We start from the raw sequence: 27,061 nt of genomic DNA, 5'->3' as shown, positions 1-27,061 counted from the left end.
ACAGGTTTGAGTGCGCGTTGTCACGGATTCCGCTGTTATTTAGCGCCTCTCGGTGAATCGCTACAGGGGGCGAAGTGTTGAAGGCTCCAATCCTGTTCTTGCACCGAGTTGTTCTACTGGTAGTCGTAAGAGAACCACGTGACGTCACAACTGCGGAATCACGTGGCTGATCAATGAGAACTATGGCCACGTGACCAAGGTTGGATCGTGACAGGATATAGTGGAGGCAGCATATATGTCGCTCTCATTTCTGCCTCCCACTGGAAGGCGAAAATACAGTCTTTTTGCTTCCCATCTCACTAAATTGAATTGCTTATTTGCCGTCTTGTAGGGAAAAAAAATTACAGATGGGGGACTGCAGAAAACAATCTGTCATTGGACAGCTTGACGGGTCTACAATCCCTTATTTCGGCAGAGAGGCAGCATCACATATGCATACATACATGCATAAGTACACACACATTTTATAGCACTGCACATATACACCACTCACATGTTGCTGACTCGCATATCCCTTAGAGCGTTTATGAAACATGTGAAAACTGATATAACACAGCAAGAGAATATTAGTGAATTCGTACACATCAGCCGGAGGTCCCTGTATGATGATGTGAAAAGATCAAAGCGGATCGGACTATAATAATTTAGAAGTACTTTTTTAACATTTAAAGAAAAACATTAAAAAAACTAAAAATTGCAATTAAGAGTAGCAGAGTGGGTGACTCATACGATTTTTGTTCCTTCATTCTTTCTTTTCACGTTATTGTGGCGACTTACATAAAGGCTTTCCGTAAGCCACCTTGCTTTCGGCCGACTGGAAGTCCTCTCGAAAACGTAGCACTAATAATAGATACATGCCCTGAATGGTGCAGGCGTTCAGCTGACCCTATCGTGCAGATCAAGCAGGTGTATGCCAGATACCTCGACTGTTTCGCAGGTTGGCCGTAACTCCGCCTGCGTGGAGCAGCAACGTGGCTAAACTTCCATCTCCGAGCCTATATAAGATGGCTGTGTCCATAAAACGAAGCTGAAACAATGTGTTCGAATATGTGTTTGGGCAGCCCGATTTCCGTCAGGGGAAAACCCGAGAGCCTCTGACACACGGCTTGTGAAGTGCGGCAGGAATGGCTTCAGGAAGGGTTTGCTAAGCATACCTAGGGGCAGAATGCTTTGGGAGGGTTAAATTAAGCAGCTCTTCGAGGGCACATCGCAAAAATAGGCCCTTACAAAGAGTCGAAACGAAAACCGCGTTTTTTGTTAATAGCTGGTATCGATGGCCCTCAATGACTGTGCGTGAGACGTAGCGGGAACTAAAGGCAGAAAGCAAAGCTGTTGCCACAGTTTGTAACGTTTCAGTTTGTTTTCACTTCACTTGGGCGTGACGAAAGCGCCAGGAGGTGGGAAAGCAAACGAAAATCAAAGACGCGGCGCCACCGCTGGCCACCATATCGCGCAACCACAGCACAGCTTGTTTTCCGAGACCGCCGATAAAGCTCGTTAGGCATGACAAACGCGTCTTCGAGCTTCGTCGACCATCTGCACCAGTCTGCCAATGCGCCATTTGGTGGGGTGGATTTATGCTAGGTTGTGAGAGCACGGTCGTGTTTCTGTTACGACCAGCATGACTTCATGCTTTATCGCTTACATAAGCGAAAAAATGAAATGGAAACGAAACGAAATATGGTCCCTGCTGTTCCAAGCATTCCAGAGCTCTTGCACTAGTCGAGACCGAAATTCTAAAAAGCCTTTGGGAACAAGAGTGCGCGACCGTGCACTGCATGAACGCGCATGTGTGAATTCCGATGAATTGTTGAACCGAAGAACTGCAATGTTAAGCATTGCCACATGGACAGCAATGATCGAAAATATGCAAGAGCAGGAAACAGAAGCACTATTCCAGTGCTCATTTCGGCATCGCCATTTTAGTTCCGACTGAATGTCCAGCATGATCACCCGAAGGCTGTACATCAAGCCCCTTGATGGTGGCACCGGCTGTACGCTCTGGTTATTAGCACAAAAATAAAGACAAACGCTTCTCGCAGAATCTCCGTGTATATTCTTGACCTCCCTTACAAGGGTGTCCAATAGTGGCAGCGCGTAACTGGTCTTCGACTTTTCTTGTCAACGCATTGGTTTCACTGACGGCACTGTGAAACTTTCTGGGTTAGAAACTGGCGTTTTTTCATTCCACTGCGCGATGCAAATTACACGCAAGACAGAACAGATAAGTTCAATTTTTCCTTTCTTTTTTTTCTCTATTTTAACGGACTAGCGTTTAGAAGCGCGTGTCGCAGAAAATCCGGCGTCGTCGTCGTTGACCGCGAGCGAAAAGTCCCCGAAAAATCCCCAGAGAAGCAAATCAGGAGGCAGGTCGGCCACCTAGGTCACGTGACCGTGTGGCGTCATCACAACCTGCCCACCGGATTATGAGCAAAATGCGCACCCTGTCAGGTAGATATTAAATTAATGATTGGTCGCGAGAGCTTACTCGGGAAGAACAATCTGGGTAGCACAAGCCCCACCGGTGGCAGCGCCTGCCATCGCAGGCCAGCGGCGCATCGCTGCGCCAGGAGTGGTATGAGAACTCCCAGTGGTCTATGAATGTAAAGTAGAGAATGACCAATTTCGCATAAATGGGCATTAAACCATTAAAGCTATCGCTTCATACCCTTAAGTGTCCCCTTCAATTTGTCTTTTTATATGACTACGCTGTTTTAACCTCATGCTTTAATTGCACTTCTAGTTGGCTACGCCGAGAATATATGCCCTCATGACTGCATGCCCCGTGACAGCGGCAGCGGAGCTGGGGATGCATCGCATAGTTGCGCAAACGGGTGTCGACTGCGACGCGTGCACAACTGCTCCCTTGCGGAGTGATCAAGGCCCCGGAGTCCCTACGAAGGCACACGCGGTCAGCGCGCCTGCCAACGGGGCTGCCACAGTGCGCTACTGTGTCCGTAGTGTCGCTCGCCGCCGCGCGCCGATGGCCTGCCTCAGCGTAGAATAGCTCCGCGTCAGCGCCGGTGGGAGGGGTTCATCTTTTCCCGAGCGCGACGGGTGCTTGGCAGGGCGCGCGTTGCGGCCCTTCCCTGCGGGGCGAAATGCAAATGCCTACTCGGCCGGGATCGTCATGACCAGGGGTGTCGTCACGCGTGGCGCTGGCTGCCCCGCCGCCACTGTTTATGTGTGCGTCGCAGGCGTAATCGACGGTGACGCAAGCCCACGAGTTGGCCACGCCCTTCGCGGCTGACCGTAAACGTCCAAGGTCGCGTGCCAGCGCGATCGCTTCCTCAGCGGAAGGCGTACTTGGCAGACGCGGCGCGTCTACCCCCTGTGTTTGTTTTCTTTCGCGCCCCTTTGAGAAAAAACCGAGGACCGCTTCCCCGTTCTGCGCCGATTGGCGTCCGCGGTCCAGCGCCACTTGGCAGCACTCGAGTCCGAAACCTTGAGTTGCCGGACGAGCGGGGGACCTGACGTGTTTGGGTTGCGCCGCCGAGCCGCCCGAAGAGAAGGGTCGATCACTCACCGTACGCTCTTGGCGAGCGCCGCTTCCCTCCGTCAGGCCCCTTGCCGCAAAAGGACGCCGCCCCCAGCGTCCGGTCAGCACGAGCCGTATTTCGTTAGAAATAGAACGGAACCGCACAACGCGGCCTGGAAGCTCATTGTGCGTGCAGCGCGTCGAGAGATAGCGTAACTCGATCCGGGGATCTGGCCGCAGCGAGAGTCGTGTTTGCGCTGTTCGGGCGAGCCTGCCAATGGAGGGGCCCTGCTTGGCGAGCGGTTCTGGCTTTGAACGGAAAGAACGGGGGAATGCCTGTATTCCGCGTACTTCGTACCCTGCTTTCAAAGAGGGAAACACACATGTGCACATGCATATACGAAAAAACGCAGAACCACCCAGGAAGCAATGATTATGGACGCGCTCCAGAGCATTAGCGTAAACATGTGGTTTCCATACGCCAAGTAAATGCGCCAGGCTGATAATCGGTACTCTACTGGAGAGTGGTTACTGACGGACGGAAACCCAACTGAAGCCGCCGAGGGCCACGAGCTTAGGAAATTCGCCGTTGTTGGCCTCGGCTTACTCAACACTGGAATAATGGCAGGTCATTTGCGAGGCAGCAGCAGTTTCCTGCAGCAGTCTCGGCAAGGCCGATGATTGGTGGACATTGTGCTGGGAATTATAATTCAGAGGCTGGATTAAAAAGACAGTTTGTTTGGTAAAACGGCTGTGCGAATTCTTGTCAGGATCTGTTGAGGAGCTGCGATTACGAGCAAAGGGACACAAAGCAGCAGCAGCGGCGCCGTCGATGACTGTTGGCTGACAGCATAACATCCAATGGCACACGCGGGACTCGCGTTCGTTGGAAGCCATCTTTTGTGTGAGTGATCGCTTAAACACGCGTAAGCATCCTAAATGCAGTAGGTAGGACATCAAGGAGTCTCTAGTCGCAAGGGCGCTCCGCGTAGCACTCCAAGTAGGTGCAGACAAAAGCGAACTCAATCACACGCTTTAAACTTCACACAGAGTCATTGCAAATGAAAGGCGGGGTTCGTTCGCTCGAATGCTGGTTCAGAAGGTCTTCGCGGTCTATTCAATAGCAGGCTGCGCTGCATTTCATCCATGTGCTATACTTGGCGGGGGTCTGCACAGCTTTCTGTCCAGGACTGGTTGTAAGCAGCCTGAAGACCCCGACGACGGAACAGCGCGTCTTAAGTAATACGAACTAGAGTGACTCGTCGGGCACGGCAGCTAAGCGTCTGGCGAATTGTTTTCGAGCGATGTAAAACGACCGTCCGGAGCCGACGTTCGCATGGGGGTGGGAGGAAAGCAGTGGTATGCTCAGCAGTCCCCAACCGGACGACAGCCTTATGTAACGACGCGCTCACGACAACTGCCCCCCCCCCCCCCCCCCTTCCCCTCTTGCTTTCTTCTGTTCCCCAGTCTCGATGCAGTCGGTGCCACCGGCCCGCCGGCTGGCTCCAAAGTCGACGTACGCGCGCAGCTGGGACTCGTTGCAGGGGCGATATTGCCGGTCAGAAAAAAAGAGCTGGCTGTCTTCATTCGCCTTCTCAAAGCCGGAGAAGCAACATTCGGCTGTGGAGACCACGCAGCCACTTGTCTTCAAGGCGAGCGCGCACAGCACGGTTTTGTTTTGCAACAAGATGCGTCATCCCTGTCCCCTCGCACCGCATCTTCCTCTCCTAGCGCAGAAGGAAAGGAAAAGAGGAAGGGGGGGGGGGGGGGGGGGGGGGCGTCCGTCGGACACGCGCACGAGTCGCTCGTTTCGCGCGTGCAAGCAAAAGCACGACTTCGGACATCGGTAACGAGGCGTTGACGTCGGGGTGGCCCCGACGGCCGCGGTCTCTCTCTAGCGGCGCCTAATCGGCGGAACTGATTCCGCCCGTTCGAAATGAATAATGGAAAAATCTGCGTCGGGGCGGAAGGGAGGTGGCGGAAACGCCACGTTCGCGGCGCATCGGTCGCTTCGCGCGACTGAGCGCGCTCGCGGCAACATTGTGCTGTCGCATTACATGTGCCTCGACCGGGCACGGTGCTTGCTTCACCTCGATCCACGGTGTCGGGTTAAGCCCCCACGTAACACCGCCGCCACTTCCCTGTGTCAGATGCGGCCAGAGGCACGCTCGTGGCCTCCGCCGGCGCTCCGGGCGTTTGCGTTTAGCTCTCTTGATCATTCCGATATACCGCATGCACTGCCGGCACTCCTCGTCAGCGACGGCAGGAATGCGCAACAACGGTACACGTGCGAGGAGTGCCATTTAAGTGCTCGCGAAAGACTGGTTAGCGTCACTGTCAGAAGCGAGGCCAGATACAACGTATGTATGGGGATAAACTGTCTTTACCTATAGGTACGTGGCACTATGGAACTATACTTTGACCCCCGCTTGAGAATGCAGACCTCGAGAAAAGAGAGATGTCCTGAACGTCGCCACTCGCGGTGGATTGTTAGATGCGCGCGAGTGCAGCTCGCGCCCGTCGTATAGCACAAAGACATAACGCAGATGGCAGTGATGCGTGCACACGACACGAAAGCCCTTATTCAGAAACAATGAAACTGTGTCCCTCGCGCACATTTCACGACATCTCTCGTTTTCATGCGGTGCGCAGCATCGTGTTGAAGCTTTTGCGTAGTGACAATTTAAGACTTACGACCTGGGGCCTACCCCGCACTCCTTGCATGGTTTTTCTGGAACAAAATGCAAAACATTAATTCACAACGGTCAGTTTTCTTTACTTAAAAAAATGGAAGGACATACCATATGTGCAACATTATCGTGTAACAAGAACAGTCAGAGTGGCTCTTTCATCAGAGGCGTTGGAAAGCCTCTGTGTCATCGTTAGGGAAAAACATTTTTGAGCAAGTCGCTGCTGGAAAGATCACTAGGGAAGGTGGCGCTCGTTGTGCTGGCAACATAGCGGCGATTGCCATGCTCCTCCTAAGGACGGCGGCGAACATCGGGGTGCTCCGAGAACTTTTCAGCGACTCTAGCCGAGGTCCTTACCCTGCCACCGACGGAAACAGCCACTTGTACGGTGGGACCACTTTCACATTTCCCAGCCCACGCATTGCGAACGTGCCTACGTGATAACCGGCACGAACAAGGTCGCTTCAGCGCCGAAGACCCTCGTTTCAACCGTACCTTCCAACCGCAGCCCTACTCCTATTCTCGTCTCGCCACGGATGTACCTCTAGCCAGCTTGGCCATAACAAAGGCTTCGGGATCATATTCCGACCGACGCCGCGGCCTTTTCCCGGGCGCTCGGGTGTCTGGCGTTCATCGCGCGGTCCAGGAAAGCTGACGATCCAAGGTGCCCTTGGGCCTAGGGCTCGCACTCGTCGGGCGCGCAGGCACGTCGAGTGGCCAACTCAGGGACAATAAGGGGCACTAGGGAACAGTTCTAGCAGAGCACGACTAAGCTGTAATAGTGCTCTCCTCGTGATGCGCAGCATATAAATATTGTAAAAAAAAGGAAAGATTTCTTTGCCCTAAGTCTGCATATCGACTTCATCGGGCCCGGCACCAAGCCGACGGACACGTGGTCCCAACACCGCCGACAACTCTGCGGTTGGCGCGACTCCACGTACCGGTCGCTGGCGCGCGCACGCGTAACGGCGTGCGCTATGGCCGCGGCGTGGAAATGAATCGGCGGCGTGCCCTTTGCTCCCGCGAAGGGCGCCCAGAACGTGCGGCGAATGCGGCGCCCTCGGGCAGCGCGCATCTTCTTCCTCGACCGGGCCGAGCGTCACTCGTCCCGGTTGCTACTAACCGGTTGCCTCGCGCGACCACTGCGCGCGTAATCGGCGCGATCCAGGGTCACCACCGAGAGAGGAGCGGGCACGCAAGCCCGGAGGGGGGTTCCGAAGGGCCGGCCGCTGCCCCAGGTGGTCCTCTCTTCCGCCCGGTCAGCCGCTCCGGCCGGCCCCGAAGCCTGACCGCCGCGGGCTAGGCTCCTCCTCGGCATTGCCTTTGTGTGTGCGTGTGTGCCTTTGTTGTACTCCCCTCCTGGGGGTGGCACGTGGTTCGCGAGGAATCAGAACGGAATTTCGCGAGCGGCGCGGCCGGCTTGGCTCGTTAACCTCCATACACCATTCCGCAAAATTAGACGGTGCGCACAAATGGACGTTGCGCAACGTGCATCGGCGGGCCGCGGAACATGCTTCCTGCGAAGGCCGCGTGGTACGCTCGAGCCGAGTGAACAGCGATAGCGGTTTGTATTTCTGGCTACGCACGCAAACGGCACCGCCCGGAGTCGCCTGCTTCGGCGAGTCACTCGGTAAGCAGCCATATAGGCGACGCACGTGCGCTCGACGTCTAAAGCGGCTGCACAGTTTGCAGTATCTGAAGCGCAGTCTCCTGTGGGCGTCGGCTAATCACGAGCAAAACCATTCGCGCGTGCGCACAATACGTGATAGGCTTTCGCTCGTCGCACTACACGACGGTCCGTCACGGACTATTATTACAACAGAGGCCCTTTCGGCAGCAGCAGCTTCCACTTCTGTAGTGATGTTTTGGTTTGGTTTGATTTATTGGGGTTTAACGTCCCAAAGCAACTCAGGCTATGAGGGACGCCGTAGTGGAGGGCTCCGGAAATTTCGACCATCTGGGGTTCTCTTTAACGTGCACTGACATTGCACAGTACATGGGCCTCTAGAATTTCGCCTTCATCGAAATTCGGCCACCGCAGCCGGGATCGAACCCGCGTCTTTCGGGTTAGCAGCCGAGCGCCGTAACCATTGAGCCACCGCGGCGGGGCAGTGATGTTTTGCTTCCATAAGGACGACACCTGCATTTCGCACAGATCTTGCGCACGGCTAAACGTCCACTTTTATTCGATTATTTATTGCTCCAAAGACCAGCAACATTTCCCCATAATCATAATAATTTGTTTCCCATAAAGGCCCAGTCAAGGGAATTACATAGAGGGGGGAGGGGGGGGGGGGGGTTAGAGGGAATCATATGAAAAGCGGTTACCGTCAGATATTTCGGCCACTTCCTTTACATGTGAGATGGGCGAAATTCGATCGGCCAGCATCATTTAAGGCTTTCTTGATTATTATTGCGACGGGTTTGTTGACCGCTCTGTCGATACTAATTGGAATCTATTCGTTACCAAGGTCAAAGAACTAACAGATGCATATATACTGTTACGGTGACGCCGCGGTGGCTCCGTGGTTATGGTGCTCGGCTGCTGACCCGAAAGACGCGTGTTCGATCCCGGCCTCGGCGGTCGAATTTCGATGGAGGCGAAATTCTAGAGACCCGTGTACTGTGCGATGTCAGTGCACCTAAAAGCACCCCAGGTGGTCGAAATTTCCAGAGCCCTTCACTACGGCGTCCCTCATAGCCTGAGCCGCTTTGGGACGTTAAACCCCATAAACCATAAGCCATAAACTATACTGTTACGGACAATCTGTTCAAACTCGAGAGACCCGTGGTAAAACTCCTATCTTAAACGATTATTCAATCGAAAGAAGCGTTTTTTACGAGTTGCCAAAAGGTCTGCTAGTAAAGCAAGATTGGAGGCGTACCGCGAAGCTAACGACACTTACGTAACTGCACTTAAAAATGCCAAAAATATTTTTTTGTTTAGCTTAGTTACCTTTGTTTGTTCTCTTACCTTGCGCTTACAACTTATGCTTACTTGTTTTACTGAATTGTTTAACTAGAGCAATGACGCTTGTATGCTGAATTTTTGTTTTTGTTCTCTTTGCATAAATTTTAACCACTCCACTCTGAAATGCCTTTGGCCCTGAGGGTATCAATAACAAATAAAAATAAAGTGCAGATTTCGTGTCTTTCGCATTGGCGAAATTTCAAGAAAAACCATCTACGCCCTCCAATCTAAGCACCCAGAGTTGCCTGATGCGCATTTGGAGGCGACGCCGCTCCTATCGGCACCGATTCCGTCGAGGCGCACATATATGGAGTGGCAGGCGATCGGTCAAGTTTCACTGCCGGCACATAACAGCGCCTGTCGGGCTGGTGCCTAATGCCAGGGTGGGCGGCTTTGTTTCCCTCTTACGCTGCACTTGGGCGACTAATGAAACATTTCGCGCTAATCAAAGCTGGGAACGATCGCTGTAACTGAGCGCAGGGCGGGAGCACTACAACGATTCTCGTCCTTGAATATAATCAACTCCATCCGCAACGCTGACTGACCGACATATGACGGCACGCAGGGACCTCGCCAAGGAGAAAGGGCGAAATAAGCAGAGTGGAATCATTGTCAATTTCTTAACACGCCCCTTCAAGCTAACTTGGCTGGAGTCACCTCCCAGCACGCACATGACAAAATGCAACACAGCAACTGCGCCATGCACTTGCCTCTCGCACAGAAGTGTGGATCATATATATGCATCGCTCGACCGAGGTGTCATTGTCTTCTTTCCCGCTCCGTTCTCGTCTTTGCTAGGAAGTCTTAGCCTTCTTCGGATCAGCGCACGATGTGTCGACGTGGAACAGAACGGTATTGTTCTCGGAATTGTATAAGCATGAGAACCTATAGCTCTCTGAAGCAAATAAGAAACTGTGGAGGTAAGAGCACTAAGACCCGTCCCTCTTTCAGACATGAAAGCCTTGCCGTACGCCACTCGTCTCTACGGCAAAAAATAGACTGGCACTGCGGAAAGACGGACCACAGCTACGCGCTGAGTATGTGAGGGAAACGGAACGCTGAGGAGCAAGAAAATAAAGTCGAGCACAAAGCTCGACAAAATCGGGTACCCAGACCATCGACAGGGTAAGCGAGAGACGCTATCAAACTATAGCTGACCGGCCTGGCTGATCGATAGCGGGGATCAGTGACCCTCACCAAGTCGCAAATATCCGACACGATGGCACTGCTGGTCAGTGAACCTCAGTACATGTGGGGCCGATGATAGCATGTCTCGTCGATTCTTGTAGTAGGGCTGGACACACTGTGACGGCTTTCGTACTGTTTTCACTTCTTGTGCGGACCAAACATCGCTCGTTAATTGCGTCTAGAACGCTTGAACGGTGTGCTATACGGGAGTTTGAGATGAAATGGGATAATACCGTTCCTCTATGGTCCGGGATAGACCCCTCCATCCATTCTGGCGCCGCTCCCTGCATTGTCCCACTAGCAGGGCCATCAGAATCGGCCGATGCCATTGCTGGAAGGGTGTCCTTTGACGGGGAAAAGCCGCTGCGTTCTTGAGTTGTACCCGACTATAGAAGGCAGCTCCCGGATTCAAGGTAAAGTACTCATGTCTATACACGTAGTGCAAGTCCCCATGGCTGCGCCTGCGCACAAGTGTAGTCTCTCGCCTAGAGCCGAGCCACAGCGGTCGGATGCTGCTTTGTTCGTCACCTGTAACAGAAGATTCTGAGAATATTGACAAGGTTCGGAAGAAGACAGCAAAGACGAGCTCGATGGCCACAGCTCGCTGTGTTCTCACTTTCTGCTTCAGTTTACATGCGCACCAAAAAAAGTAATTTGTCCGTTCTTGATTTTGCGTTATATTCGCGCTTCGGGATTTCATTTGCTTTCCTCATGAGCGGCTTGAAAGAAGGAAGGGGGGGGGGGGGGGGGGGGGCAGAAAGGTGATCGATTGTCCTTTCCCCACTCTGATGCAGACTTTTTGTATGTGCACAGACTACTGCTTTCCCATATTGTCTCAGCGAAGCCTTAATACGCGTGGGTGCGTCTTTCCGCTAGTTACCTTCAAGTGCGCTCCTGACTTATCTGCCGGGAAGCAGTGCCGGGCGGTGAAGTTGCCCTGTGTTCGTTCCAGTGTACGGGCGTCCACGCAGACGCGTGCCTCACCTTCAAGAAGGCTGAAGTGTTTGCAGCCGTGTTACATATATCGGATGCATACCCGTCGCCTGAAAAGCTCCAGCTTGCAGCGTGGACACTGCAAAACGTCGTTTCCTTTTCCTCTCCTCCGCTTGTACCCGTTTGGGTCTCGACTCAATTTTACGATGCAGCGCGTCCGCCCCGAATGGCTTTGAATGGATCCGTCGCTCTACACCTGTCTGCCTCTCGCAAACTGTGTACACTCTTCGGTGCTGCAAACCGGCACGAGGAAGGAAAGACGTGCAGGGGAGGGGGAGGGGGGGGGGGGGGCGATATTTTGTTTTCAAAGCGTCGTCATTGGTCGGGGTGCGTGCACGGGACTTTCGCGGCCGGCCGATTCGTGCGGGGAATTCCGGCCAGCCACCGCCGCTGGTCGTTCGTGCCGCAAACAGGTGCACACGCTCGCCGTCGTTAGTGTAATAGGACGCGCGCGACGCATGTGTGTCGCCGCAGCGTGCCACGTGTAACGCGCTGCGGGCGGCAGCGCAGCCCGCGGCATCGCGCTCCGCCCTTTCTGGTTTCGCAGGATCATTTCGCCTTTTTCCTTGATCGAGCACGGAATCGCGCGCCGTCGTTGGGAGCGAAAAATATGCAAACGCTTACAGACAGCTCAGGGAAAAAATAAATAAATAAACAAACGCCACAGAAATCCGGAAGGGAAGCATGGGCAGCAGAACAGCGAGGAGCGGCACGCGGAGCCTGCCTGCCTTCTGCCTGCGGCACCTTCTCTACCTCGGCAAGGAGAGAGAGGAAAAGGGGAAGACATGAAAAAAAAAAAGGAACAAAGAGAGACGCTTGAGCGAAAGGTACGAGGGCCGAACACAAGGCGCGAAACGCGTACTTCTGATATTGTATTTTTTTTTATCCGTTTCGCGTCTCCGGGCGCCTGCTCGAGAGAAGCCCGGAAGGGAAGGAAGGCGCCCCCGTACAGCGTTGTCCACATCGGCAAAGGCAAGGTAACGCCTAATCTTTCATTCAGCGGCGCTCCAGCGGCTCCTCGCGCCAGCCAAGAGGTCCGGGAGAGGAGGAGGGCAGCCTCCGTTCCAAGCTATTTACTCCCGCCCGCGCGCGCGCGTCTCACCTGCTGGCGCGCATCGCTGCAAGGCCGCCAGCGCGCGAAAACGTCGCCAGCGCCGAGCGGCCGGAGGCGCGCGCGTTGTACTCCGGGCAGCCATGCCACGGAACTGCGCACGATCTGGAGCCGCGAACACGCTTCGCTGTTCAGCTCCCTAGGGACTGCATGGGACCCGCTTGTAGCGCTCCTTCGAGACGGCGTCATGACTACGCACTTGCTTGCACTCACAGCAGAGACACAAGCCTTCGTACATAATTGAGACAGAGAGAGAAAAAAAGGAAAAACCTGGCTCGGTTTGCTCGAAAGAGCTACGCACGCAGACTTGTAAGGCTGCGCCCATTTGTAAACAACGCCCGAACCAAAGACTTTGTTGCTTGTAGCGCGCCATGCGGTTGTTGTGATAGCGCAACGAGTAGCAAAACAAAAGTAAACTGAGCACAACAAAGGGTTTTCAAGTGACTCACGATTCCGAGGCGTACGACGTACGCATGGACGTTATGGCTAGAGGTTCGTAAAAACGTGCCGTCCCCGGCTTCCCTCCTTCCCTAATTCTCATATGGAACCCCATCACTGCCTTTGTGCGTGGCACGTCCCTTCCCAAAATCCGGAATCACGGGCATGAACATGTTTATGGCTCACCTCGTGAAATTTCTTCTACATGACTATCAGAACAGCAAAAGCTAAGAACAGCAGAACAAAAAGCTAATAAAGACTGTAACGTCATTATTTATCGCGAAGTTGAATCACTTACGTACTAGACCTAGGTAGAAGCTTGCTGTCGCTTGTCATGGGCTTTACCTAACCGCATTTGTGACTACCAAAACAAAACAAAACAAAAAATGGGTCACAAAAGCTGTTTGTCGTTGGCGGCGCCCTTAGCTACATAGCCGCGACGATTGCATGATCGGCCAGCACATTGGCGCGGGTAGGTTACTAGGCTGCATTAAGCCACACCTCCAGTATGATGCCGGGTGCAGATGATTGTGAAGCGAAAAACGCCGTACCCTTGCGTTCGCTAATACATATAGGCAGAACCAAAGCTCTGTAACTTAACGCCTCGATAAATAGAATGTGTCAGAGCTCATCGTGGGCTTTTAACGGTCAAAGAACAGGAGGCTGCATAACGCACAAGGTCGCATACCGCGTCGGCACGTCGTTCGCGGTCGGCTCAGGTAGGTCTTGTAGGGGCACATACCATCAAGAAGCGCTAAAACGTGCCTAGGAACCGAGAAAATGCCACCGTTTGTACGCTAAAACTGCGTGAAAAGACTGTCAAACAGATGATGGCATCGAGATGTTGCTGGTGTATCATGCACCGATCCTTTTCTTTCGCCTCTGTACTAATTTTGTCGTCTGCCGATAGAACTTGCCCCTCCCCGATATAGCGGGGACGTGCTCCAAACAGTGAAGAAGGGCGAAAAGGAATAGAACTGGAATGGAATCACTACATTATCCTCGCCCTGGGCCGAAGAGCCTGGCGTACTTCCAGGGCGCAGTCTTGCAGGGCGTATTAACGTCGCGTCAACTCTCCTCGCATCACGTTACGAAGGGGGCATAACATGATTTGTCCGGCGCGTCCCGTCGAAAACGTGGCTGTTTCTTTTTATCTCTGTCGAAGCCAGTCGCAGGAGAAAACCGCTTTTGGGCTACAAGCACACGCTGGTCAGACATGACTATAGCCAATTTCCATTGTATACGAGCGGTTTGCTAGTACGACTGGGTCGACGCCGTTGGCGCAGCGTTAAAAGCGCGGCGATGTCTTTCCTACCGCTTCACGAAAATTCCCCTGTTTGTACATTTTACTCCTGCGTAACACTCAAGTTATGGGAGTCTGATGGGCCTTCCTCGGCTAGACCAGCAAGGAGGGGGAGGCTGCCCAAGAAAACAGGAATTAATGGTGCGCAGTACGCGTGGAGAAGACGAAAAATGGGAATAGCGGCAGTAGTTAAATAGAAAGCAGAAGGGTGCTGCACTGCTAATAGTTTGCGGCGATTAATTATACACATGCGTTAACCGAGCTATACATTCGGTTGCGGCAGCGAGCTGTAAGAAGAGAACACCGTGCTTTTGCACAGTGGCCCTTTGTCGCATGCAACTATTTCAGAATTCACTGGGTGCTCGCTGCCATTCAGTCCCTGCTGAACAAAGCGCAATCGAGTCCCGGAGTCGTTGAAAGTGAACCGAGCTTCCTTTCTCCTTCATCTGTCAAGCACAGTTGGAGGAACATGCATGCTGAGTTTTCAATGCGCTCAGGGCCATGAATGCAAAAATTGTCCGGCGGTGTCTGTGTGAAGCCTCCGCCTGCCAACCACGACAGGTGCTGTTTTAATGCATGACATTTTGGTGGAGGTGAAGTGCGAATGAGCCCGAGTGCTGGGCAATGTCAGCGCACATTAAGATCGAAATTGATCCGGAGCCCTCCACTACGACATCCCTCACAGAGCGCAGGCGCAACTCCGCGACGTTAAACTCCACAAGATGTTAGCGTTCACGTGAACAGTATTTTCCTACCGCATTTTACGAAAGGCTTACTACCTGCATTGCAACGAAACGCAAGTGGCAGGACGCTCTTCTGAAATGGCCTTACGGGGTTTCGATGACCGCACGGTGGTTGACCCAACCTTTCCACTTAACGCACAGTGCTGAGTAATTTAGCACCAAGAGGCGACAAAACCTGACAGCTTCTACAAACAAACAAAACGGTTTCCTTGCACGTGAAAGCGTTTTTGTGTCCCCTTAATGGGGCAAACTTTTGCGGGCAGAGTACGATTTTTGTTTCATTATTTTTCCCAGCCAACCCTAACGAATTTACGGCGCCGGAAGGCACGAAAAGGCTGCGCAAACGCGTTCACGTTAAGTTACAGGGTCGGACTAAGGTAAACTGAGCGCGTTTCGCCACTGTGACTGCGTGTACGAATGCTATAGGGCCAAAAACTAGCGCCACAGTGCAGTCGCGCGCGACCGTAACAGCGATGTAGCATGTCCTCCCAATTTCCTCTAGGCGACGCATGAGTGGAGTTCGAGCGTCGCATATAGTGCCTGGCTCCGTTTACTCCTATCCGCTGCCATATGACAAGGCCCTTCTTTTATTATTGCGCTATTTTATCTTGCCACATGAAAGGGCGTGTGTCCGCAGAGAGCAGAGGCGCAGTGTTTGGGCACGAGTTTGCAAAAACGAAACGGCTGTCAGTAGGGCAGCTGCACCTGGACAGAAAAGGGGGGGGGGGGGGGGGGTATAAAAGCTGCACGCTGAAGGAACCTCGCTTTACTTTTAATCACTGCGGCAGCAGAAACAATTATTGGAGTGAAGTGAAACGTGAGGAATGCGTTTTCTGATTCCTTTTTTTTCAGGTGCCAGCCACTCGAAATGACCGTGCGGAGTATGCGACTCGCCTGTCACGTGTCATCCGCTGGCTCTGACACGTCCGTCGGTACAGAGCGAAATTTTTCAGTCGACCTTCCCGTCGCATGTGCGCCGCTTTCGTCAGTGTTGCGACTATTCTTATATGTTTCAAATTCTTGCTTTAATACACGCTCGTCAACTGTCAGAAATGGCACGACCCGCCGTGTATGTGTGTGCGGTCGGCGCACATTTTCATTAGTCACAGATATCCGGAGGAACGAAGGTACACCGTATTTGCGCGCGTATTACAGCAAGCATTGAAAATCGAAAAAAAAAGGGGGGGGGGGGGGGGGGGTCCGAAATTGGGAGTGCGGGTTGGAGGGTGATTTTCGGTGAAGGTCGGCTTCACTGCAATGCGCGCCGTCCCTTGGCGAGTTCGCAATCCTTATCGTCATCGGCTCACTGCGGCTCCGATGGATCACTGAAGCGAGGAGGCGGTGGAGCTATGTTGCAGCGGACACGGTGCTCAAAAGCTTCAAGAAGTGTTCCATCAGGAATAAGATGGATGCATTGTTTGCTCAGAAAACGACGAAAGCTAAGACAGCGAATACCAAGCTTAGGAAAACAGAAGTGACAACGATGATAGAATACGATCGTGAATTGAGCATCGCAGCGGCAATCTTAAAATGCGCTTCTTTCGGGCAAAAAAACACCGGACACTGTCTGCACACTTCTAAAAGGGCATACGGCAAGTTTCCGCAGGTAAGCGCGCAGATAATCCGTGGTGGGATTTTGCGCCCTGTCGTGAGGGTCCGAAATTAGGGTTCGGGGCGGGTAATGCGCACGAAAATACGATAATTGCCTCACTGAGCTGTTTAGAAGCCCTGAGCAGTACGCTTCAAGACGGCTTAGCTCAATCAGCGTGCGCGCTTTCTGATTTCATTTTTCAGGTCAGGTCGTCGACGAAACGACACAGCGCACCAACTTTAAAGTGTGCAACGCATACACAAAGCCCACATTCCCCATTCCCCCACGCACTTCCTAGCGGACACAGAAACGAAGGTCGACGAGAAATACGACGACCGCTGCCCATCATTGCACAAAAGTCGTACACGTCGTGCCGTTCTTTTTTGTTCTTTTTTTATCGGTGCACACCGACAAAGCATCGTTGACTGTCTGGCGGACGCCGGACCTTTTCAAGGCATAATACGAGTATCAAACGCCTAAACGAAAGGGACAAAAATGCCAGCGTGCGATGAGTGTTAATAGAAAACCATGCTCTGCGCAGTTTCCTAACCTCGCGAGTGCAGCGCAGTGGGGCAAATGAAGTTTCGGCAAGCTGCGTGTCGCGTTATGTCTATCGACATATCTGAAATGCTGGGTCCGACTATTTGTTCGGGCAAAGAAAAAAAATCACACAAGTGAACAGCTTTAGTGAATGATGGCACGTACAGATGTCTTTAAAAGGTACCGGCACACAGAATCCACAAGAAAACTGAATATCCTCCCTGCTGGGAGGCGCATATATAGCACGGAATTGAGGAGTGCACAACGCAGGTCGCGCGTGGAGGTGAATCGCACACTCTCCAGTTCGTGGTTAAACTGGCATGAAGTCACGCGTTTTCGTTGTTCCCATGTTGCGAGTACTTCTGCGGCACCTGTACACTGCCACAGTTCCTTTTACCTGCATTGCTTGTACAAACTAAAGCAGAATTTTAAGCCCGTAAAAAGCAAGTATAGCACTTAATGACTAATAATGTAGAGCGGAACAAAGTCTGCTTGTGGCGAAATTCGGATCTAGGTGCACTTTAACAACGTGCCAATCCAATTCGCAGTGTGGCCGCAGTACAAACCACTTTTTAAAATGAGCTAGTTGCACTAGTCCGTTCCGCGAATTTGAAGCCATAGGTTTCCTAATTTGTTATGGCGGTGAGACACTTAAATATGACGTCCTTTTTTTAGTAAAGGTGCCATTTTTTAAGCACTAGGTACATATGTAGATCTCAGTGAGTAAGTTTAAAAGAAATTAATGCACTGTGGAAACCGTTCATCAATTATCCACGATAAATGAGCTATTCGCGCGTTACATATTAGCTTGATTCTGCAGTGGTCCTGCTGAGAGCACGACTCCACAACACAATTCAGAATCAGAGTTCATCAACGGTTCTTTGTTTTCTTGTGCGCACACAAACTTTTCCAGGATCAAAAAAAAAAAAAAGCGGAATCAAGTCAGAACTTGCATAAAGCTCGTCTTCCCAAAGGGCACAGTAATGAAAGTACCCCCCCCCCCCCCTCCCGCAAAAAAAAAAAAAAGTGTTAAATAAGTCAAGCACCAAGACGGGCTGCACGCCAATTGCCTTCCACGTAAACATTCATTCATCACACTTGCGCTTGCTCATTTTTGACGCCACCAGCGCCCCTCTGCCAGGCGTCATCAACAGAGCACTGCAGGCAGCTATACTAGTAACATCTGATAGCTGCCACGCCCAACACTCCACTGCTCAGGAACGGCTGCCAGAAATTGAGTTAGAAAGGTAGCCATGCCGCCGCTCCGGTTTGCCCCCCTACCTCCCACGCCACAGACTCCGCTAAAGGCCGGCACGCCCATCCGTCAGTCGAGCAGATGTTCCCTAATAAGGAGGCAAACAATACAGAGGCAAACCACACGCGGAATACTTTTGCACGCGTGACAAACACCAAGTGACGGTGCTTCTTGCCGACTGCGCTCGCTGCCGCAGAATCTCCGCGAGCGCCTTCTCGTCCTCTGAGACGGCGTCGAGCGAGGCAGGCAAGCGGCGCTATCGCTAGGGCCTCCGAGGAAGCCTCGTACGCGACCAGGTATGCGGCCCGTCCGCCTTGAAAGAAGCCGGGAGGGATGAGCGCACGGACAGAAAGTGAACGGGAAGAGAACAAACCAGTTTAGAACGCGGGAGGCCGCGGGGCACAGTTCCGCTGCTAGTTTAATCGGCCTGGCCCGCATTTTATTCACTCCGCGAGAGAGGGCCAGCTGCTGGGAAGCTACCGAGCCGCCGGCGGGTGACTTACGCCACCACCGCAGAAGCGACGGGCCACGTGACGCCCTCATGCTTCTCCCTTCTTCGCCCGCACACGCTCCGACAACTACCGCCGGGGCGTTGCGCTTTGCATTCGCTTCGCGCGAGGGAACAGAGAGAGAAAGGAAGAAATGTTATTCCTGCTACGACGCGTTCTTTAGAAGCCAAGAAAGAACTGAAAAAAGAAGAGCAGAGGCGATTTCCGCACTAAGCAGTATGGGCCTTCAGTTGATGAGCTATGGGCTCGTGCTTTGTGAGAAAGCAAAATCCGCGGCGCTTAATTAACATAATGCTCACTCCTACACCCCTGTGATGCTAGAAAATTTCGAATTCGCAGCGAGGAAAAAAAAAAGATATGGAACCTGAATTAAATATATCTTCATTATGACTTTCAATATAACGGATAAAATTTTGAAGGGCTACATGATCTCATTTTAGGTGACACAAACAAAATTCCCCCGAGAATAGAGGGTCGGGAAGGAGTTTCCAGAAGTCGCAGGCGATGCTTTTTGTCTGTATATTTTCACCATCGTGCGTGGTCATCCCTAAACTAGAATTTTAAATACAAACAAAAACTGACTCGAGTGGGGTGAATTGTTAATTACTGACAAAAAAAAAAATAAAACGGCTCTCTCTGTCATGTGGATACGACGCAGTGAATGAGTCGTAACCAATTCGTAAGCTTAGCCGCTGGGATTAACACCAGTATGCAGCAGTAAAAAAAAGGAACTGGTGACACAGTGAAAACATCTGTGAGTAACTCGACAATTTGCGTTAACATGAAGTGCTTTTTTTTTATTATTAGTTTACCAGCCAGTGTCCTGGGTGACGAACTCTGCCCGCCGTCGCGCTTGATATGGTAGTACCGGAGCGGGAAGTCAAACACGCCCGTAACCTTCCGTGGGCTGTGAAGCTCAACGTGTGGCGAGCGTCGCGCCTAGACTAGCGGAATTGTCTAAGGCGGTTGTTTGATTCTCTTCCTAGCTTAAGCTGCTTCTGAACTTCCCCCAGCAGTATTCCTCGACTACGCCCGAGCCCCATTCCAACAAATTAGCATAACTCAGTTAGGCAGTAATACTAAAGCCCAGTTCTAAATTGCGTTTGCGTGCTTGAAGAAAACATGTAGCGACAAAAAGAAAATGCGCAGAGAGAAAGCTTGCTAATGGATAAGATACGCTCATATGTACGAGCCGCTGCGGCAGCTACACACTCCAGCATTATGCTAGCTTCACACGCAAGCGTCACGCATTATCATTATAATTTAACACAGCGTACAGGGCGACATCGCCTCTGTTTAGGAGTAATTAGGCTGAGAAGGAGCAATAATAACAACAAAAAACGCGCCACACTGGACTCAGCTGGGCAATTTAGGAGCCACGCCTTTTTGGTCTACCAACATCACCAAAAAAGGGTAGTACATAGTACGTACGTCTATACCGCACCAAGTATTTCCTGCCCTGCTTTCTAGGAAATAACTCATTAAGGAATATTGCATTCATTATACATTAGGATGATCTTTCTTTGGAGCATCAACAGCCATTTCGGTGTGGGCGTCATGTAACCTTGGTGTTACAACATTAATCCCCCTCCCTCTTTTACCTCCGTAACAGGAAAGTCTAAATCAGCCCCGTCTCTCGTGACTTCACTTGAGGCAGCACGCACGGCTTTCTATATGTTGAAAATCAGGGCTGCACATTTTGTACTGCGAATGAGTGACTTCAAAAACTACGTTAGAAGGAACTGGAGCAGCGTATGATGAAAGCAAAATTTTCTGGAAGTGCTCATCGTCGACGTGGGCGCAACGTGGCTACGGAACCTACCGAAAGTTGCAAGGTCTTGTGAACATGTGTCTATATAACGGAAATTCCCGTCCACATGCAGACAGTCGAAGTCTATCTATCCATGTACAACACAGACGCGTTTATCGTGCACGCGGATGTGTTACGCAGTTTCTCAAGCCACACGTTTTCTAGCTTGTCAACACGCTTTTCGAAGGCCAGCACGTGTCAGTTGCGTTTATGACTAGACTAAGCTCGAAGAAAGCAAGAAATCGAGCATTAAGGTATGCTCACTTTGTTGCGCTTCTGTTATATACTTCAAGTGTTATGAAAATGCAGGTTGCTCCCAGTTACGAAAACTTCGGTGATGATAGTACAGCAGACAAAAAGAAAAGAAGGTCAGTTTCATCAGTGAAAAGTGTTGGCCATTGCAGCATTACGCTGTCCGGCGAATATTTTTCACTGATATTGAGTTTCTTTTCGGCTGCCAAGAGCACCTGAAAAAACACGCTGAGACCGATGGATTAACCAAGTCGCACAGGAAAGCATTCGATCAAGAGAGCACTTTCAGCGAAACTAGGAGACATCACGGTAAAATGAAGTGCACTTACCACTTGTATCAGCTTTAGGATTCCAGGGACAGTTTTGAAGTAGTACGGGTTGAGCCTAAGTCCTTCTCCCACGGGCAGGGGCTCGACTTTCACAGTCGCCGTAACCCTGGCGGACCGCGAGGTGTTTGTCTCTGTCTTCTGGGTGTTCTGGTTGTTCATCTCGGCGTCGCGGGTCATCTCTTGCAACATCAATACTCTGGAAATGAAGGCGGGTGGCCTCTCGCAAGCACGGATCTCAACGAGTGTAGTCGGAGGTGCAGGGATGCCACCAACGCGAACGGTACGCTGCCGAAAAGGCTACAACGGCGAGCCACGGCGCAGAAGACCCTCCAAGCCTAGAAGACGAAGTTGCCGCGCCAATCCGCATCCACAGCAGCGGGGACAGGCCAAAACCAACCGACACTCGTGGCAGGAGTTTCGCCGGCGTATTCACGAGCGCGGACGAAACGTGGAAGTGGTATGTGGGGGAAAGCGCGGCGTCTGGGTGTCACACAGCGACGGGCGCACCTTCCGTCAACAGAACGAGGAAGCGGCGGCGGTCCCTACACGGGCTGCGGCTACGGCTTCGCGCCGGTGCCAGAGCAGACGACGCGGCAGGAGCGCTGCGTTGCGGAGACACGCGTCGAAGCGGAGACCCCCGGCAGCTCTGACGGAGGGAGCGATTCGCCGCGCAGCATCCTCCACACTCTCGCCCTCTGATAACAGCGGCGGCGAACCGGTTTCGATGCACGGGCGACGACTCTACGCGCGGCCTGCGTACAAAAAACTGCCGTAAAGTGTCGCTCGCAGGCGGGCCTCTCTCTGGGTTGCGAAAAGATGCGGCGCCAGCGGCGAGCGGTGCGGGAACCGGGCCCAGTCAGGCATAAACAGACTCGTGACAGCGAAACCAACAGACGTAATTGAAAACAAAAACAGGCAGAGGACACAACAACGCTGCTCGGGCTGGCCCGCGTGCGGAGGCTGCGGATAGGGGCCGTATAGCAGCTTGTCCAACTGCGCACAGGCTGCTCCGCGGAGAGGACGAACTCTGCTCCACTGAGCGGATACACGTGTTCCGTCTATTCAGCCGCTTTGTTTTTGTCGCTTAGGCTCGCTTTCCACGTCTCCCGCAAGTGCGACTCTTTTTTTCTCTTTTCCCTGCGAACAACTGGCGGGCCCAATATGACCTTCCTTCATGAGGAGCTTCGGACATGAGCTTTCCTGTATTCAATTAATTTTTTGACTAAGAATTTGCCTGTATAGCACAGCGTTAAGCGCAAGTTCAAGAATGCCGTCGTGCCGCAACCAATAACATGCACAAGGACCTAACACTGATGTGAACACATGAAGCAGATGTGTTACAACATGCACTCGTGGGTCCCACAACCGATTAATTGCGCACCACAAAAAGTGATTAATTAAGGGGCTAAGAGCAAATTATGGTGAACATTGTAAAAAGAAAAGAAAGCACCCATTCCGCATTTACATTATCTTATTTTTTTTCTTTCTCTTGTGGAAAGGCGTGGAATTCTATGGACATCCTACACCACGATGTGCGCCCATAAAATTTCGCCAAACTTCCTCGACCATTACGCGGCGTACAAATACTCAGCGGCACAGCCTGCAGCCACGGGAATGTGCTCTGCTGAATGCTCTGGTGTGGGGACCGCGGGACAGCAAAAATCTTTGTAATCCCCCACCCCCCGGCAAGGGTATTAACCCTTCCTCCAGAAAAAGTGACAACGTAAACTGGCGCCCAGCATGGGACCTTGTTTGCATGTGCATTCGAGGGTGCTAGCTCTCGGAGGGCACCGGAGCGAACCGGACTTATCGCAGAAATAGCGACGAGTCGCTGGTTGCGTACCCCCGGGCAGTGCACGGATTTCACTGCGCCGAACAAGGAGCGAGCGCACATAACTTTTTCTCATTACTTGCATGCGGTCTGCAATTGCAAAGAGCTCGACAAGTTTGCTGCTGAGGCGCCCAGCGTTCAGGCTCAGTTTGCAATGACACGTGCGCGTACCGGCTGCCACCCTCTTCGGAGGAATCCTGGAGCCAATTGAGCCCCTGGCGCAGCGTTGCGTTGCAAAGAGGTGAAGTCATTCCTCTAACTCGACTCGCTTCACGGGCGAGTGATCGCTGCCTGAAATATCGGACTAAATCCAAGTGCAACGCCGCACCACCTGATGGATGACAAGTGTGCCGCTGCTTCTAAACACCTTCTCAGGTGGGAAAGCAAGTATGGAAGTTGTCCTGGTACTGTCGACAAAACAACACGAGAGCAGCCTCACTCGTTAGGCGCAGCTATCAACCAGAAATTTTGAACTTTCCTTCAACCGCCCTCAGACTGACCGTATAAGCTGTGTACGGGGATAAAAACAAGGTGCGCTTGCGGCTAACTGAGAAGTCTGAGAGCCGCCGCCCATAGAGACCCTCATTACAAGCATTTCTAAGAACAGCGCAAGGGATGAGGACTTTCTTCCCGGGAGAAGACTTCACGGGCGCCAGGAGACGCATCTCACGCCAATCGGAAGCGCGAGCTATTCTTGCCTCCTTGTTCGAGGCATCTAACCCAGTTACGCCTTCACGGTTGTTAGTTGCATCTGAGACGCAGTCCCATTGCCCTAATGCATATTTTTACGGTATACGCCCTCGTTCGTAATAAGCGAGCATTCGTAATAACTTCAGTCGTTACAAGTGGTCCCGACTCTCTCTCTCTCTCTCTCTCTCTACACACACACACGCGCGCGCACACACACACACACACACACACACACGCACGCACACACGCACACACGCGCACACACACACACACACACACACACACACACACACACACACACACACGCACACACACACACACACACACACACGCACGCACACATATGCCGCCGCGGTGGCTCAGCGGCTATGGTGCTCGGCTGCTGACCCGAAAGACGCGGGTTCGATCCCGGCCGCGGCGGCTAGAATTTCTTTGGAGGAGAAATTCTAGAGGCCCGTGTACTGTGCGATGTCAGTGCACGTTAAAGAACCCCAGGTGGTCGAAATTTGCGGAGCCCTCCACTACGGCGTCTCTCATAGCCTTAGTCGCTTTGGGACGTAAAACCCCATAAACCAAACCAAACCACACACACACACACACACACACACACACACACACACACACACACACACACACACACACACACACACACACACGCACGCACGCACGCACGCACGCACACACGCACGCACGCACGCACACGCACGCACTTTACTTTTCTGAGCGAATTTGTGAGGCTAAACGCACGTTTCCCGCCAGCTACCGAAAAGTGTCTCCGACCGAAAAGTGTCTCCCAGCTACCATGTGTCCCGCAGAAGGAAAGTGCCTGCTCTCCGAAAAACAACGGAGCCGGCAGCATTGAAATTGCAGTTAATCGCCGGCCAAGCACGCCCCTACAGGCTACAAGTTCAATCTGCGAGCGAGAATGGGGCAGCTTTGAAAGCGAAACTGTAGTACACGGCCGGTGATCATCCAATGACAGTGATTTGATAAGTTTAAATACCAGTCATGAGGTATGCTGGTCCACCCAGTCACCTGGCGTGCGTCGTCTGCCCAATGGGATCTCCGCCTTTTGCGCTTGCCACCAGTTGCAGTGAATGTCTCAAACACTAACGGTATTATCGAGTTCCTAAAGCGGCTTGTCCGCAGAAAAGGTCTCTGCTAGATGCATATGACTGCGTTGGAAAGCTTGGAATGGCGGCCTCATAGGGTCTGCTGTATGGAGAACAGGGATATATACGCCACTTATATGCGCCTGCATTTTTTTCTTTTTGGTGCAACAGGGTAAGTCCGCTTGAGAACTTCGAATACAACTAAAGCACCCCGCATGACCGTCAGGTCCGTTCTACGTGGGCGTCATATATATATATATATATATATATATATATATATATATATATACGTCAAAACCTTATTGAACTACGTGTGGACATCGTCAGACAATGAAGCACTTTCATAACTTGCATTAGTGAGGCATTCAATGACGTGCTCGAAATTATACTGGTTTTGTACCAACCACCCGGGTTCTGTTTCTTTTTCACTTTTGCAAGTTTTATAGTGCAGTTATCCGTGATCTCGTGAACGTTCTAGAAGATGTCTAGACAAGCAAAGCAAGTGGGAGTTCTCTCTGCATGCATGTCCAAAACGCGCATGAATGCTTCAAACTGTCTGAGTACCAAACAAAAAAGTAATTCTTTCTGCGTATCAAGCGTATTATGTTGCGTCATAAGCTATATAGCATGCTCTTACCCTAACAATAAAAATTTTCATTCTTGAACAGATATGTACAGAAAAGAGCAGAACAGTGAACATGGATAGTGAGGATATCCAAATAACGCAAGACACGACGGAAAATAGCTGGAGGGCGAAGTTTAGGAACTGTTTATACTGGAAGCCCGCAATGCGGATGAGAGTGCTGACGCCATAAAGTGCGCATCTAGGATGGAGGTCTTCAAGGGAGAGGAAGAAGGACACAGAGAAGAGAAAGCAGAAAAAGCGTAGCGTTTTGTGATGGACGAGTACAAGCAGCTGGTTGCATGTCGTCTTGCGGGCGCTCACACTGTTGACACGTAGAAGCTTAGTCAGCACAGCCTAGCAAGCCAGACGTACATTAAAGCCAAGTTCTCACCATACGAGAAGCATAACTGAGTGCGATAAATAGAATCAACTGAAAAGTGGCGCGTAGAAGAGTGTAAAAAAACTTCGCAAACCTCTGATAAAACTGAAATTGATGTTTTGGGCCTTTCTGTTTTGCTTCTTATACTTCGTTTACGTAAAACTACTGCTGTCAGCTACCAGCACTGTTTCTTCTTGAGTTAAAAGCATACCAGTGGTAGAGCTATCCACTTTGTAAATGCATTCGGGCAGCTGGAAAGTATTTCCTGACAGGCTCTTCGTTAGTCGAATGCTGTTACGTGCGAGTTCGCGTCAACTGCTCAACGGTTTCGCATGGCTTAGTGCTAAGCGTAGCTAGTCTGAACCAAACCATAATCAACGTCTTCATAGCCGCTATCTCGGGGAGTCATCAGCGACCAATATGCACCGCACACTGACTGTCAGTCGCAGTTCTTACCAACAGTGATTTGCGTGTGTGGATTGACATGTGCGCAGGCGCGCTGTGAAGTCACTTTTTTTTTTTTTGCGAAGATGCAAAAGAGTGAACCGTTTGCATAGGAACTGCGGCTCCTTAAACCTGGCCGGGCACCCGTGGCAGCAATTTTTGCCGGATACAAGCACGAGGGTCGCTTATAGCGACACATGCGTCTTAAGGATGCTCAATACGCATGTTGTTCACGACACTCTTCTCGTTGCGTCACATGGCACAGACGCTGTCTGTAGCAGTATATGAATCGAGTTGTAACTACACAGTGATTCCGTTTTGTTACGTAAGCTTCCGACACTGAAACACTGAATTAGCACCGGCCTGACACTTGGGCACAAACTCACCCTCCGTGGCGATGGCCTGTGGGCAGGGGACCCGCTGACTCATAGTCAAGACGAGGCCAGCCTCGGTGGCCGCGGTTAGCCAACGGCAGGGAAGAGACAGATCGTGAGCAGATGGCGGGGCTCCGCTGTCGAGCTACGCAGCTGCAGTGAGGCGCGCAGCTCGTGAAGCGTGTTCTTCGGAAACACCCGACCTGCTTTACGCGCCACAGCTGCGTCGAGAAGTGCGCGCCACCGTATTGGGCGAATGACGTTCACTTAACGTGCTCCGCCGACCGAAACGTAAATAAACGGAGGAACAATGCATACAAATGAAGTCCCGTTTAGAATTACGAACAAAGCTCCGCGTTTTTCAGTAACTGACAGCGTTTTCGATCTTTTTTCTGTTTTCTTTGC

General features: G+C 51.8%; 1 protein-coding gene across 2 annotated transcripts in view; it reads right to left on the bottom strand.

Moving 5' to 3' along the window:
- The window catches only part of LOC149352539 (MARVEL domain-containing protein 1-like), a 79,543-nt gene extending 52,718 nt beyond the window's left edge, over positions 1-26,825 (bottom strand). Inside the window, exons 1-2 of one of the 2 annotated variants that reach the window (XM_089581718.1) lie at positions 26,669-26,825; positions 21,202-21,397 (exon numbers count right to left, since the gene is read on the bottom strand). In XM_089581718.1, the coding sequence (XP_089437844.1) occupies positions 21,202-21,390 (189 nt within the window). In that variant the 5' untranslated portion in view covers positions 21,391-21,397; positions 26,669-26,825. Of the gene's footprint in view, positions 1-21,201; positions 21,954-26,668 lie in introns of both variants that reach the window. The other variant, XM_089581717.1, reaches the window with a different exon arrangement.
- Between the last annotated feature and the right edge of the window lie 236 nt (positions 26,826-27,061).

Source organism: Amblyomma mixtum, chromosome 3 (genome assembly GCF_055824585.1).
Source record: "Amblyomma mixtum isolate Tamu chromosome 3, ASM5582458v1, whole genome shotgun sequence".
Classification (NCBI taxonomy): Eukaryota; Metazoa; Arthropoda; class Arachnida; order Ixodida; family Ixodidae; genus Amblyomma; species Amblyomma mixtum.
This window is presented reverse-complemented; position numbering and strand designations above follow the sequence as displayed.